Source organism: Arachis ipaensis, chromosome B06 (assembly GCF_000816755.2).
Source record: "Arachis ipaensis cultivar K30076 chromosome B06, Araip1.1, whole genome shotgun sequence".
Classification (NCBI taxonomy): domain Eukaryota; kingdom Viridiplantae; phylum Streptophyta; class Magnoliopsida; order Fabales; family Fabaceae; genus Arachis; species Arachis ipaensis.
Genome location: NC_029790.2, coordinates 33,089,746 through 33,104,912, shown reverse-complemented (window position 1 = coordinate 33,104,912; position 15,167 = coordinate 33,089,746). Strand labels below are relative to the sequence as shown.

The following is a 15,167-nucleotide window of genomic DNA, read 5'->3' as shown; positions in this document are numbered from 1 at the left end:
TGCACCAAGCTCCCTTTCACTTAAGAACAGAAACAAGCATTGATTGCCTTGCTTCAATAGGAAGACTCACAGACTCTTGGTGCCCTTTGTAAGACCCAGAAATTTCAGAAAATCTTATTAAAAGCTAATTTTGACTTAATTATTTGTTAAGTAATTTAATCTCAAAAAATTATTTTATTAAAGATAATTAAAGCAAATTTTGATTAATTGAGTTAAAAATAATTTAAGGTTTTATTTGATTTTATAACTATCGAATTATTTTCTATATTTAAATTATAAAGTTTAGCAAATTGATAATCAAATAATATTTTTAAATTCATTTTAAGGGATTAAATTAGATTTTTAATTAATACTCTATACCCTAATTTAATTAAAAATTACCAAATTCTAATTTACGCAAAAATCCCTAATTTCACATTTCCCCAAAAGCAAATCCTAATTCCCAAATTGAAAACCCTAACCCTAACCTCCTCATCCCTACCGCCATTCCTCCACAGCCACCAGTCACCCCTCCCTTTTACCCTTTCTCCTTTGGTGCACGAAATTGTGATCTCCAGGCTCGAACAAATCCTGGTAATGGCTCCAAAGCTTGGTGCTCTGATCTTAATTCATAATTATCACAACTTCGATACAACTAACCAGCAAGTGCACTGGGTCGTCCAAGTAATACCTTACGTGAGTAAGGGTCGAATCCCACGGAGATTGTTGGTATGAAGCAAGCTATGGTCACCTTGTAAATCTCAGTCAGGCAGATATAAAGTGATATTGGTGTTTTTGAATATTATATAATAAAATAGGGATAGAGATACTTATGTAATGAAAATACATAAGTGAAGGTCCAAGCATGGACGAGATGGCCAGCCCCCAAAACGTGATCAAAGGATCATAAGGTAATCCAAAAGATGGTAAAAAAGATGCCTAATACAATAGTAAGAGGTCCTATTTATAATAAACTAGTCACTAGGGTTTACATGAGTAAGTAATTGATGCATAAATCCACTTCCGGGGCCCACTTGGTGTGTGTTTGGGCTGAGCCTGAGTGTTGCACGTGCAGAGGCCATTTGTGGAGTTGAACGCCAGTTTCTGTGCCAGTTTGGGCGTTCAACTCTGGTTTTGGATCCTTTTTATAAATTATCCGCTCATCATCCTTCAATACACACAAACACACCCACACCCTCCTATGTCTGCTTCTGCAGCTGCCATCCAATTTCCCATTCCCCCCTCTTCACTGAGCGCACATACATCATCATCATCATCATCGAGAGTATAGCACTGGTGGAGGAGGAAGGAGTTGCGCCAACCTCGCGAACCACTACTGCGTCACATCTGTCGTCGTCTTCACGGGTTTTTGTCGCTGTCTCGTCCTTGCCGTGAAGCCCGTCACCATTGTTGCAGCTGTCTGCGCCGTCGTCCTCGCCGAAGGGAGCCAACATCGCCGTCTTCCATGGGTGAAGCAGAGGAGAGAGATCCGCGAGGAAGGGGGACCGCAACCTGTTTAGCCACCGCTCGTGTCGCCAGTGCCATCCTCGTCTGAACCGCCGACGGATCTGTCGTTACCGAAGCTTCTAGCCGCGCCTCTGCCGTCGGAAAATGCTGCTGTCGCCGCTGAGGGAAGCCGCCGTCGCCATCATCACCCTCACCGCGACCTATCATCGTCGCTGGAGCCAGCCACCTTTATCGCCGTTCATGCCGTCACCGCTCCTCGCCACTGCCGAGCCGTCGTCGGACTGTGCACCGCCATGCAGGGTCGTTTCCAGTTGGCACCGTGGATGGTGGTTGCCTCTGCTTTCGGTGTAAGCACCCCATCAGAGCTTAATCAACGTTTTGCTCTGCAGAAGTTGTCACCGAAGCTGCAGCTGCTCCTCCGCCGCCTCTGCTGCTGGAAACCGCCGCTTCTATGAATCCTCTGTCTTGGTAAGCTCTAACCTTGCTTCTAAATCTCCCTGTTCGTTAAGTGCGTTGTTACCGTAAGCGTGTTGATGAGGCTGTTGTGCTAGGTTTATGGTTACCGCGAGTTTTTTGTTGTACACCAACACCGGAGCTGCCGCTACTTGACTCAGTTATTTCTTCTCGGTTACGGTAAGCGTTTCCATCTTGAAAAGCCCTTTAGTCATTATTCTGTTACCTTACGCTGAGGTTTTGCGGCGTTAATTGCTATAAGATTGAGTCTCGGTTATTCTATGTTGTGATTAGAGTTGTTGTGGTTGCTACGTAAGCGGTTTGGAGCTGAGGTTGCAGATGCCGCTGATTGCGGGCCGAAAAGAAAGGGTTTCTTGATGCGTTTGGTTTATGAGTTTCGATTATTCGAGGTAGGTGTCTTTTTCAGAAAACTATACTTTCTAAATTGGAATTATTATATATGGATATTTATATAAGAAATGAACTTCTAGTGATTGTATATGTCTTATGTATTGCTTGATCGACTTGGATGGATATGAATGCTTGTTTGATTGGATTACTGTTTGGTTTGTGAAACAGACGGTTCTTGAAGCGTTTCTTTAAAGTTGTTTCTTTACGATTTTGAAATTGAGTTTAATCCATTGAAAATGAAGTTATTTCTTGAAATATGAATTTTTTGGAATTAGTCTGATTTGGTTTTGAGCCGTGGAAGGGGCTACGGAATGGTTTGGTTGGGACCTGAAAAAGGTGGCAAAGTCCAAGTTTTAGGGGAGATGCTGCCGAATTTTCATGAAAATTAAGATTCTGTTTTAAAATGTGATTTAGAAAAAGAATGATTTTGAGAGGTTCCATTGCTTGGTTTTTGATTTATTAAGAAATAGATGTTTCGAGTTTAAATTGTTTACGGGGAGTTTATGTTTTAAGATTAATTTAAATATAAAAGAACCTATGTTTTGAAGTTTGATTAAAGAAGTACTTTTGGAAGAATTTTTAGTGGATTTTAAAAGAAATTGAACTTTGATTAATTAAGTTCGTTTTGCTTTTAAAGTACTCTTTAAATTTTGATTTAGCAAGACTAAACAATTCCGGGCCTTTGGGAAGGTTACCGATTTAAGAATGAAATAGAATTGATTTGGAACTTAGTATTTTAAACATGCTTTGGTTTTTATTTTAAATCTCTGTCTCAATTGACTTCAAATTAAGTAACTATGATTTCGGCAATTTCTAAAGAATTTAAGAAATGAGGTAGGCTATTCTTTCCTAGAGTCTTGAGTCTTTGCCAAGGTTGTTAATTAATAACTCTAATTTAAAATAGTTAAACGGATGATTTTAAAAGTAAAGGATTTGAGTCTTTTCAAAAATAATTCCCATTTTATATGATTTTTTTTAAGAAAATGTGGATTATGAACTTGGAATAATTTGAGACATGAGGATTTTAGAGTTAAGACTGAGATGGATTGACTTTGGTTTCAAAGTAAAGAGATTTGAGAAAAAGTGACTTATGGCTTGAATGATGATTGATTTGATATGAATTGTAATGAAGTGTGGAAATGATTATGAATAAATGAAAATGTGGCCTTTGCACTTCTTTTATCTGAGATACGAGTTTCCCTGGGTAAAGTACCGTGGCTTGCCACCACGTGTTCCTGGTTGAAACTCGATACTCTGTTGACCCTATGGCGTAAGGGTGACCGAGCACGTATAAATTCTCGGGAATGGTACCCCATTGAGTGATTTGATATATATATATATATATATATATATTGGTCCGATTTGAAAATAACTTGATATTAGAATGGTTGAATTTTGGAAAACGATTGAGATTTGGAAATGATTGAGAATGGTTTGAGGAATGTTTGGATGGGACCCGAAAAGGGTGACAGAGTCTGACTTTAAAAAAGATGCTGTCGAAATTTTTATAAAAATAAAAAAGCTTCATTTGAAATAATTATTTAAAAAGGATTTTATTTCAAAGATCATATGTTTTAAGTATGATTTATTTAGAAAAGAAAGAATTATGTTTTAAATTGGGATTGTTGATGATTGGAATAGAAAGATGAATGATTTTGAATCTTTTAGAGGAGACTTTTAATTTGGTGTGGTTTTTGAAATGTTTTGGGAAGATGTTGTGAATGGTGACAATGTTTTAAACAAGAGAATTTACGTTTGAGGAAAAGTGGTTCGTGAGCTTGAAATGATTTGAGAAATGAGGATTTTAAAGTTAAGTCTGAGATGGATTTATTTTGGTTTCCAAGTAAAGAGATTTGAGAAAAAGTGACTTATGGCTTGAATGATGATTGATTTGATATGAATTGTTAATGAAGTACGGAAATGATGATGAATAAATGAATATGTGGCTTTTGTACTTCTTTTATCTGAGATACAAGTTTCCCTGGGTAAAGTACCGTGGCTTGCCACCACGTGTTCCAGGTTGAAACTCGATACTCTGTTGTCCCTACGACGTAAGGATGATCGGGCACGTATAAATTCCCGGGAATGGTACCCCTATTGAGCGATTTGATATATATATGAGAAAAAGCTATGCATAGACTCATGGGGATGCGCGTTGGGGGACAGTCCAAGGGTTTAGCAAACCGGACTTGTCGGATTGGCTTGATAACTGACAGATGAGACTCATCAGCCATAGAGCAGGCATTCATCATATGCATCTACGTGACATTGTTTGGGTGTGCATATTGTAATTGGTTTACCTACGTGAATAATTATGTGTAATTGCTAATTGCTCTACTTGATATAACTACTTGATTGTGTTTGAACCTTCTTGCTTGTGTTTGTGACTGAAAACTGGTTGGATTGTGGTTGATTGACTGTTGATTGAAATGTTTGGGCCTATGGCCGTGATTGATTATGTGATGGGTCGAAGGTCGTAAATGGTTTGATTTTTTAGTTTAGTAAAGTATGAAAAACTAAACTGGTTCAGCATAGACTTAATAAACCTATGCTTGGAATAGTTTGGTCATTCATACTGCCTAAGAAAAGCTCTTTTAAAAAGGTTTGGATTTTTGGAGAATTAATGGATTTTTCTTTTAAAAAGGATTTCGAATTTTGAATGTGGATCTATGGTTTTGAAAAGATACATAAGACAGGTACAATCACTGTACTTTAAAAACAGTTTTTATTTTCACGTATCCTATTATAGTAATTCTGTAACCCTATAGTGAGAACCCTTTCGAGGACGATGTTCTCACTCCCCTACAGGTCTTTCCTTTTTCAGGTTATGGGTGACGGGATTCAGAAGAGCTTATTTACTCATATTTTGTTTTAAACGATGTTTGTGTTGTATTAGTTACTTTTTTCCCTCGCCTTTTATCTTTACAAATTTTTATAAGAGGGATAGGTATTTGATTATGTAATGCTTGTAAAATTAATAATACTATATATCCCTTGTAAGTATTGATATTTGTATGGATGTAAGTTATCTATTTAAAAATCTTCTGAGCAGTAATTCGGTTTAAGTTTTTAAACAGGCTCATATTTTAGTATTAAATATTTTAAGAGTCATCGTAATACTCGAGCTGTCAGAGTGGCGCATCCGGAAGCGTGACATTTTGATAGTTAGGATGTTACACCCTTTCTTCTTCAGAATCAAGTCATCAATTACCCACATCTTCAGAGTCAAGTATGCAATCACACACACTCACGATGAGCACACACATCTCACATCTTTTGTCAGTGAAATCATTTTACTCCACATCCTGGATCTTAGATTCAGGTGCAATTGATCACGTATGCCATAAACTTACTGATTTTGTTATTTACAATCGTATAAAGCCAATTTTAGTTAAACTTCCAGATGGATCACAAACCATTACATCCATTTTAGGCACCATCTCTTTTTCTAAACACTTATATCTCTAAAACGTTATATATATAGCTCTTCCTTTAACTTCAATCTGTTATTTATCTCTAAAATTACTAAATATTTACAATGTGAATATTCATTCACTAACAAAGGATGTAAGATATATGATTTGAATACATGGAAGATGATTGGCACAACTGAAGAGATGGAAGGACTGTATATCTTAGCAGTCAACACAAATTAGGCCTTAGTTCCTAATTCCATAACTCCTTTCAGTTCACAATCACAATTCACTCATAGCATCATGCATGACACCTTCAAGAATAAACAACTCAAGACATCACATAGAATGGCTCACATAAGTTGTAGCAACTGCACTTCCAATTATAATAATCTTTGGCATATTAAACTAGGACACATTTCACTTAATAAATTACATTTACTTCAAAAATCATATTCCTTCATTGATTGTAAAACTACTACAGAGCCCTATGATGCTTGCCATTTTGCCAAGCAACGAAGGCTACCATATTATACAAGCTCAACTACTTCTAATGAAACATTTGATTTATTACATTTTGATATATGGGGCTCGATCTCAATCACTTCCACTTCTGGTTTTAGATATTTTCTCACAATAGTAGATGACAAGAGTAGATTTACGTGGGTCAAATTTATGAAAAAAAGTCTAAAACATCTACACTTTTATAAAATTTAATTTTTTTTGTCAAAACCCAATTTGGAAAAACTGTTAAGACAATTAGGAGTGATAATGGCTCCGAATTCAAACTCACTCAATTTTTTGACACAAAAGACATTATCTACCAAACATCTTATGTGGAAGCTCCACAAAAAAATGGAATGGTGGAGAGAAGGTACCAACATATGCTTAACATCACTAGAAAAATAATTTCTTGCTCGAATTTGCACAAAAATTTTTGGGAGTTTGCTGTGAGCCATGCAGTTCATTTAATAAACAGATTGCCTAGCTTCAATTTACAAAATCAATCACCTTACTTCACCTAAAATCGTTTGGATGTTTGGCTTTTGCTTCTACCTTAATAGCACATCGAGGAAAACTAGACAATAGAGCTAGCAAATGTATCTTTTTGAGTTTCAAACCAAACACCAAAGGATTTATACTGATGGACTTGAAATCTAGAGATTTTTTTACATCAAGAAATGTACAATTTTATAAGAATATTTTTCCTCTGTATGATAGGGATTCAATTTTTACAAAATCAGATTGTTCACCTGTCCTTACCAACCAATCACACTTCTTATTTGATGAAATTGACATGCATTCTCAAACCACACTCCTACAAATCACTGCACCTGACCCTATCACACACAGCAAGATATCATCAACCTCACAATCACTTATAGAAGCACTTAATGCTTCTAACCCAATTCAAGAATTGCAAATTGCAAAACCCACATCACTCATATCATCTCACTCTCAAATGCATGATTTTGTGTTCCCAGTGCACCCACCATTAAACACACAACTAAATGGGAATGAGAGGCCCTATTAGAACAAAAAACAACCAACTTATTTGAAGGACTATCATTGTATGCTTGTCACAAACACACCAACCACTGTCAATTCACCTTGTAGGTATCCAATTGCTAATCACTTATCATATAATTCATTATCAGAGTCTCAAAAGCATTTTTCAATTACCATATCATCAACCACCGAACCCAAAATATTTGAAGAGGCTATGAAGCACGAATGTGGAGAAAAGCAATCAATGATGAACTTCTGGCTCTTGAAGGGAATGCACTTGGTTTCTTACCTTACTGCCTGCTGGAAAAAAGGTAATTGGTTGTAAGTGGCTCTTCAAGATCAAATACCATGTCGATGGGACAGTTGAGAGGCATAAAGCTTGCCTAGTTGCGAAAGGCTTTACTCAAATAGCCAATTTTAAATACTTCAACAGATTTAGTTCAGTGGTGAAGATGACAACTCGAAGACTCATTCTCCTCAGTGCTACCATTAAAGGTTGGTATCTTCATCAATTAGATGTCAACACTTCATTGCTTCATGGCAACCTACCTGAAGTGGTTTACATGCGAGTTCCACCAGGTCTTTCACTTTCTCCGTGTACATTTTGCAAGTCGGAGAGGTCTCTTTATGGCTTGAAACAAGCCAGTAGGCAATGGAACACCAAAATGTATTTTACACTCTCCGCAGTGGGCTATGCTCAATCCAAAAATGACTGCTTACACTTCACCAAGGCTTCAGGGTCCAAGTTCACTATAGTGCTTGTTTACATAAATGATTTAGTCATGGCAGGCAATGACATTGATGAAATCAATGATCTGAAGAGGCTGGTGGTCGAGAAATTCAACATTAAAGACCTTGGAAAATTAAAGTTTTTCCTTGGTATGGAAATTGCACGATCACGATCTAGGATCTCTCTCTATCGACGTAAATATACTTTAAACCTTCTTCAAGACTTTGGCATGCTTAGTTCAAAGCCAACATCCACACCCATGTCTTACAACACCTCTCTCTCTAAGGATACTGAGCAGAAGTTAGAGGACATTACTAAATATAGGCAGCTAGTGGAAAGGCTCATATATCTCACTAATACGAGGCCCAATATATCTTTCATTATAGGAAAGCTCAGTCAATACTTTGGACTTTCCTACAGATGCTCATTTCAAAGCTGCCCTCCACGTGCTCAAGTACATAAAAAACGCTTTTGTTGCAGGCTTATTTTTCAAATCCTCCTCTGACTTGTCTCTTTTGGGATTCACTGACTCAAACGGGTCACGTGTGCAGATACTCGACGCTCCATTTTAGGTCAATGCTTCTTCCTTGGCACCTCCCTAATCTCATGGAAAAGCAAGAAGCAAGCAATGGTAGCTCGCCCATCCTCAGAAGCTGAGTATAGAGCTATGGCATTGGGGACAGTAGAAGGTCAATGGCTACTCTACCTCCTCAAATACCTCAGGATTGATCACTCTATGCCCTTCAACCTTTACTATGACAATAAGTTAGCCATGCACTTAGCTGTCAAACCCGCCTTCTATGAGTGCACGAAACATATAGAAGTTGATTGTCACATCATTCGAAAAAAGGCTCAAGTTGGTGTTCTTAAACTCTTACCTGTATCATCTGCTCACCAAACAGTAGACATATTTACTAAGGCTCTACCTCCTGGGCCGTTCAAACAGATGTTCTCCAAGCTTGGATTAGTGAACTTTCACTATCCAGCTTGAGAGGAAATTTTATTATATAGTTATTGTAGATATTACTTGTAATCTCAAATTCAAGCTTGGATTAGTAATTCTCACTATCGAGCTTGAGGGGAAATGTTTGTAGGCATTACATGCATGGTATTTTTATTGGTAGCTTAGTTAATTACTTTGGCGAGAATTGAGTTTGTTGCAGCTCTACTATATAAGTAGAATACTTAACATGCATTGAGTGAGGTTCACCATTCTCACTTCTTGATTGTAACCGAGCTCTCCTTCTTCACATCTATGCCTCAATACCTCTATTTTCTCTCCCTCATTTTCTCATTTCTTTAATTTTGATCACGATTTTCTTGAAATTCAACAAACAATATAGCTTTTATTTATTAGTTTCTATGTAGTACTAAAATTTAATAATGTTTATAATTAAATTAATTTAAATATGATTAAAAACAAATTGATAACCTACAATACTTTATGAGTAAATTATCATCCTGCATGGTACAAATATTGTTATAGCTAATTTTTTTTACGGTATCTTCTAACTCAATAAATTAAATAATTTATCGTGAATTAAAATTTTATTTAAGAGTTTGTTGGTAGCTAATAAATTATTGCAGTTATAGTTAAAAATTATAAACCTACTTATTCTAAAGCACATTAAAGACATGAATAATTTGGTAATTTTATTATCTTAAATTAAATTTAATCATATTATTTATAAAATTTGATTGTAAATATTATTTTTGGACCAACTAGAAAGGATAAGATGTGTATTTAAATTAAATGTTTTTATAATTTATGCATAACATTGGGAATACATGCCAAGAAATGGAATCAATGAGAAAGAACAGAGATGGGATAAGGGTTGGCTTTCTGAGTGTACAAAGTGTTGATCAGTACTATCTATCCCATATGTATTAGAAGGAAAAGTATAGGTAGAGAATGAGAATATTAAATAATGTGGACAATAAATATATTGGATGTTTAATTTAATAAGTATGCAGATGATTATATTTATTATTTTTAATTAGATGGTTATGTTTTTTTATTTGAATTACTTATGTACAGTTAATAATGGTTAAATATTTAATTTACTAAGTATGCAAATGATTATCCTAATGTTAAGGTTTATGAGGTAATATGAAGGTGAAGTGTCTTTTTACTTTATTGAGTCAATTTTAGAGTCTATTGTTCATATTATTTACAAACGTCATTATCTACCTAGTAAAATTTATATTAAAATAAAATAAAATGTGAAATGGATAAACAAAATATCAGAAATTATATGTTCTATCTAGAAAGAAAAATTTGGTGCAAGATTGTCCATTTGTGTTAATCAGAGGACATGTCATGCAAATGTTAGTCTCATATGGTTTCCAATGCATTAATTAATGAGAAAAATGTCCATAGCTTCTGCCTCAAGTATTATTGTTGTTTAGTAAGGGCAAAACATAGTACACAAAAACTCTCAAATGAATTATTATTACAAATAAAATTTTCTATTTTTTAGTTTTTTTTTGGTGACTCTATTTTTTAGTTTAATTCTTCTCATTTTTTTCCCTCCTCTCAAATTATGTCTTTCATATTAATTTCTTTCGAGCAAAAACTCTAATTTTGTCCATGTTTTAAAGGGAGATAATAATTATTAATATCAAGTAGTATATATTATGAGAGCCTTAGGAAACGACTCTAAGGATTAAGAAATATGAATAGTTTGATATTCAGTATTATATTTGGTGGTTAAAAATTGATAAACTAAAAATTTTAGTCCTTTTAGCATTTTTAAAAAATGGAGATACAAAAGATTAAAAGGGTAAAAATCCATTATAAGCCAATGCCATCTCAAATTGATGTATATAAGCCAAACTGAAAATCGTTTCAGTAATGCGCAGGATCTTGTATATATATAATTCGAACCGATATGGTTCGAACTGCAAATGAGAGTAATTCGAACCGGGACAGTTCGAACTACCACCTGAATTTTCTTCATAAATCGAACCAGGTAGGTTCGAACCTTGAGTGCACATAGTTCAAACCAGGGAGGTTCGAATTATAGAGAGAGTCCGGCTTTAGTAATTCGAACCGAGCTGGTTCGAATTACACAAACCTTGAGTGCACATAGTTCGAACCAGGGAGGTTCGAATTATAGAGAGAGTCTGGCCTTAGTAATTCGAACCGGGCTGGTTCGAATTACACAAACCATAATTCGAACTAGGCCGGTTCGAATTAGTGGGAGAGAGACCTCTATATAAACCGTTCTAAGCGTGAGTTGGTCTCATTAGATGGAGTAAGATGGCTAGTGAGGAGAGTTTTGTTGTTCTGGTTCACCACAGAGGATCCATTAAGAGGAAAACTCGTTCCGGAGTGAAGTTCACAGATAAGGATCCTCTCTGTATTGTCGTGAATCCAACGACAAGCTATGATGACCTTGTTAGATCTGTGCTGATGAAACTTGGCCTGGAAGGTGCGAAGCGGATTAAGAAGTTTTTCTATCGCATTCCAGTCACGATCCTGCACGATACGGTGAAGTATGATTGTCTCACGATTGGTAGTGATGAGGACCTGCAAGTCATGTTTCTTTGTCGGAGGCAGTTTCCGGAGGTGAGGACACTAGAATTGCTGGCAAAGCTGATTGATGTGGTATCCAGCTCAGGGGGTTCAAACCGGAATACCACCAATGTAGCCACGGCAGCTGGTTCCAGCTCCAGGGCTGCCATGGCTGCTTCCTCCGTCCCAGTGTACGAGCCAACGGTCTAACTTGTCGCCTCCCCGTCTTTTGCTGTTGATCTGAATGACGGCGTAGGCGACGAGGTAGGATCCTTTGATATTCTGCCAAACGCTTTACAGGGCGTTCCACCGGTTGGCGTCAGAGACGGAGTCTTGGGTGATACAGATGAGGACGACGTCGAGCCGGATACGATTGAGGATGACAGCGGCGACGAGGTTGGAGCGACTGGTCCTGCATTGGCGGGCGGTGGTTCTAGCTCTGGCACACAGCAGTATCCACCACATTTTTCCTCGTTGGACCTGGACGCCATGAGGCATGAGGGGGGTTTTAGGGCACGCTGTTGGATTCGGAGCTAGAGATGCGGAAGGGACTGCTGGTTTGACAGAGTTCCAGGTTGGTCAGCAATTCCAGGATAAAGACGAGGCCCTGTTAAGTGTGAAGACTTACAGCATCCAGCGAGGGGTACAGTACAAGGTGGTGGAGTCCGATCACCGCCGGTATGTGGGCAAGTGTTCCGAGTTTGGGAATGGGTGCACATGGTTGATTCGACTGAGTCTCCAGAAGCGCAAGGGCATTTGGGAGGTCAAACGGTACAATGGACCTCACACTTGCCTGGCCACATCCATCTCGAGTGACCACAGGAGTTTGGATTATCATGTGATTTCGGCGTTCATTATGCCAATGGTAAGGGATGACGCATCCGTGAGCATAAAGGTGCTCCTAAACGCCACGGCAGCGCACTTTATCGCATTCGCACTAGTAGAGGGTGAGAATACAGAGTCCTGGACATTCTTTCTCTCGCACCTTCGACAGCACGTGACCCCGCAGCCCGGTCTGCTGGTTATATCGGACAGGCACAACGGCATCAAGGCTGCGCTTGAGGCCCCTGACGGAGGTTGGTTACCGCCATCTGCGTACCGTGCATTCTGTATACGACACGTAGCGGCTAATTTTGCCCTTACCTTCAAGGGCAAAGACGCTAGGAAGCTTCTAGTGAATGCAGCGTATGCGAAGATCGAGGTTGAATTTGATTACTGGTTTGATATTCTGCAGTCTGAAGACCCAGTGATGTGTGAGTGGGCGAACCGGATTGATTACTCCTTGTGGACTCAGCATCGTGATGAGGGGCGGAGATTCGGTCACATGACGACGAACATCTTCGAGTGTATGAACTCAATCCTCAAGGGGGTCAGAAATCTCCCTGTAGCATCCCTGGTGAAGGCAACATATGGTAGGCTTGCGTAACTCTTTGTTCGCAAGGGGAGAGAGGCTGAGGCCCAGATGGGAACCGGACAACAATTCAGTCAGCATTTGGTGAAGTGTATTGAGGCCAACTTGAAGACGGCCAGGTGCTTCACGGTGACGTTGTATGACCGGGATAACTCCAAGTTCACCATAGCAGAGACCACTCTGACTGGTTCTTTCTCCTTGGGTACTTACAGAGTATCACTTGCCTCTCGGACATGTGACTGCGGGTACTTCCAGGCGCTTCATTTCCCGTGTCAGCACGCACTTGCATGCTGTGCCTACTCACGGGTCACCTGGACCTCTTACGTTCACAGCGTCTATCAGATTAGCTTGGTGTTCAGTGTGTATCGGATGGGATTCACACCTCCGATCCCGGAGGGCTTCTGGCCACCTTACGACGAGCCCACGGTGATTCCGGACCCTGACAAGAGGCGTGCGAGAGAGGGTCGTCCTAGATCCACAAGGATACGGACGAATATGGACGAGGCAGATCCGAATCGGCCAAAGAGGTGCGGCCTATGTCGCCAACCCGGACACACACGACGTTGTTGCCCTCAGGTTGGAGGATCTTCTCAGACAGGGTGCCATTAGTGGGCATGTTGTTAGTGTTAGTATTATTTACATTTAAGTTTTCCTGTTAGATACAATGTTTGAGCACGTATGTAACTGGTTGATCTTTATACATTGTACTTTGATTGTTGCGAGTAGTAATGAATATATTGTCTTTCATTATGAGTACTGCTACAAGTTCCATAGATGCAAAATTTAATAAGTCAAAGTAAACAATAAACTGTTTCATGATTCAATGATTATAAATAGTCAATGTCCCAGAACACAAATAACAAATAACATAGGTAAACAGACTATAACATAACAAGAAAAGTACATATCGCTATCATACATGATTGAACCTTAGGGAACAAAATACATGAAATACATGAATCATCTAAACAGATGCGAGCCAGTACCACAGCGACGGGCTACCCATGCCCTCTGACCTCGGCGGATAAATGACTCCTCATCCTCGATGTCATCCCCATCCTCCTGCGGGGTAGGCTGTGCAGGTGGCGCAACATGCAAGGGTGCCGCAGACGGCCCTGCGACAGACTCTGATGCAGCGGTGAAGGCGGATGGAGGGGTACCTCCGAGACAGAACTGGTGACCAGCGGATGAGGATGGAGGCTCGTTCAGATCAACATCTAACGGGGCTTGTGTGCCTGAGGTCTGACCACCACTGCGGGGAGTCACGTCCCCCTGCATGATGGCGGTGATCTCCTCTAGGAAGCATGGACTCCCGAAGTCCCCAACAAGCGTGTCTGACCCAATAAAGTCTGACCACTGTGATCCCGGGATGACCCAAGGTGTACCCCCTTGCTCAGGCTGGTCATCGGCTGGCACACCAACGAAGTAATGTCCAAGAGGGCCCGATCCAAGTCCAGCGTCACCCGTGTCAGCCCCGTCACCCATCCCTGTACCATACCACTCACCCCCATGACCGCCATCGTGTGTACTAGTACCCGCAGCTGCAACAGCCCCTGAACCACCCCCGCCAACGTGCCCATGCTGATCCTCGTCGTCGTCCCCATGGTCAGCACGCCCCCTCGCCCTACCTCCCTGGACTCGTCGTCCGCCTCTAATGGGACCGGCGTCATAATCATCGTCCATAGCATGATCAGGCCACCTCCACTCACGCTGGCTCCGCCGTGTCTCCACACCCATCCTCCTCTCAACCCTACGCCTGTCCGGCACGTCCTCAGGACGATCCATGTCAGGAACTCGCCCCGGACCCCGCTGTGAGGCCTCAACTGGAATCGGAACTGCTCTCGGATCCCCCAACTGCGGGTCCGGAGACAAGAACCTCTTCCCATGCTGACTCCACCACTCAAGGAACTCATGCGACGGTCCGAGGTCGGCAACAACGTCGAACCTCAGCACACTCTCCTGACGAGAGTCCCAGTGGAGATGCCACTTCTGCAAATAAGACGGGAACCATCGATCGCCGCCTCTCCCGTCCTTGGACATTAGAAAGTCGATGTTCAGGGCGGGAAGCGGAGGGGGCTGTACCCTTCCAAACTGCGGAAGAACACGATCTATCTGATGCCACTCTATAACAGCAAAGTAGATCAGCGCGGTCACAGAACGCCACAACGCCATATGCCGAGGCTCCAAAACCTCTGGATGCACAACCTGAAGTACGTCGGGGCTACTGTACGACATCCATATAAACTGCACAAGGAACTCACCCTTGTCAGGGCAACT

General features: G+C 40.1%; 1 protein-coding gene and 1 long non-coding RNA gene across 2 annotated transcripts; both read left to right on the top strand.

Moving 5' to 3' along the window:
• On the top strand, window positions 2,140-11,416 carry LOC110263284. The gene is made up of 3 exons (XR_002348662.1): window positions 2,140-2,309; window positions 4,071-4,075; window positions 11,405-11,416. It is a non-coding gene; the product is annotated as an uncharacterized LOC110263284 (long non-coding RNA).
• On the top strand, window positions 12,342-13,499 carry LOC107646823. Its single transcript, XM_016350974.1, has 2 exons — window positions 12,342-12,901; window positions 13,010-13,499. Exons 1-2 carry the CDS (start codon window positions 12,342-12,344, stop codon window positions 13,497-13,499), a joined length of 1,050 nt encoding a protein of 349 aa, XP_016206460.1.

Coding starts and splice junctions, on each gene's coding strand:
- LOC107646823 (XM_016350974.1), top strand. CDS start 12,342: ATGGTAAGGGATGACGCATCCGTGAGCATAAAGGTGCTCCTAAACGCC. Junction 12,902..13,009: donor GCAACATATGGTAGGCTTGC/GTAACTCTTTGT, acceptor GAAGACGGCCAG/GTGCTTCACGGTGACGTTGT.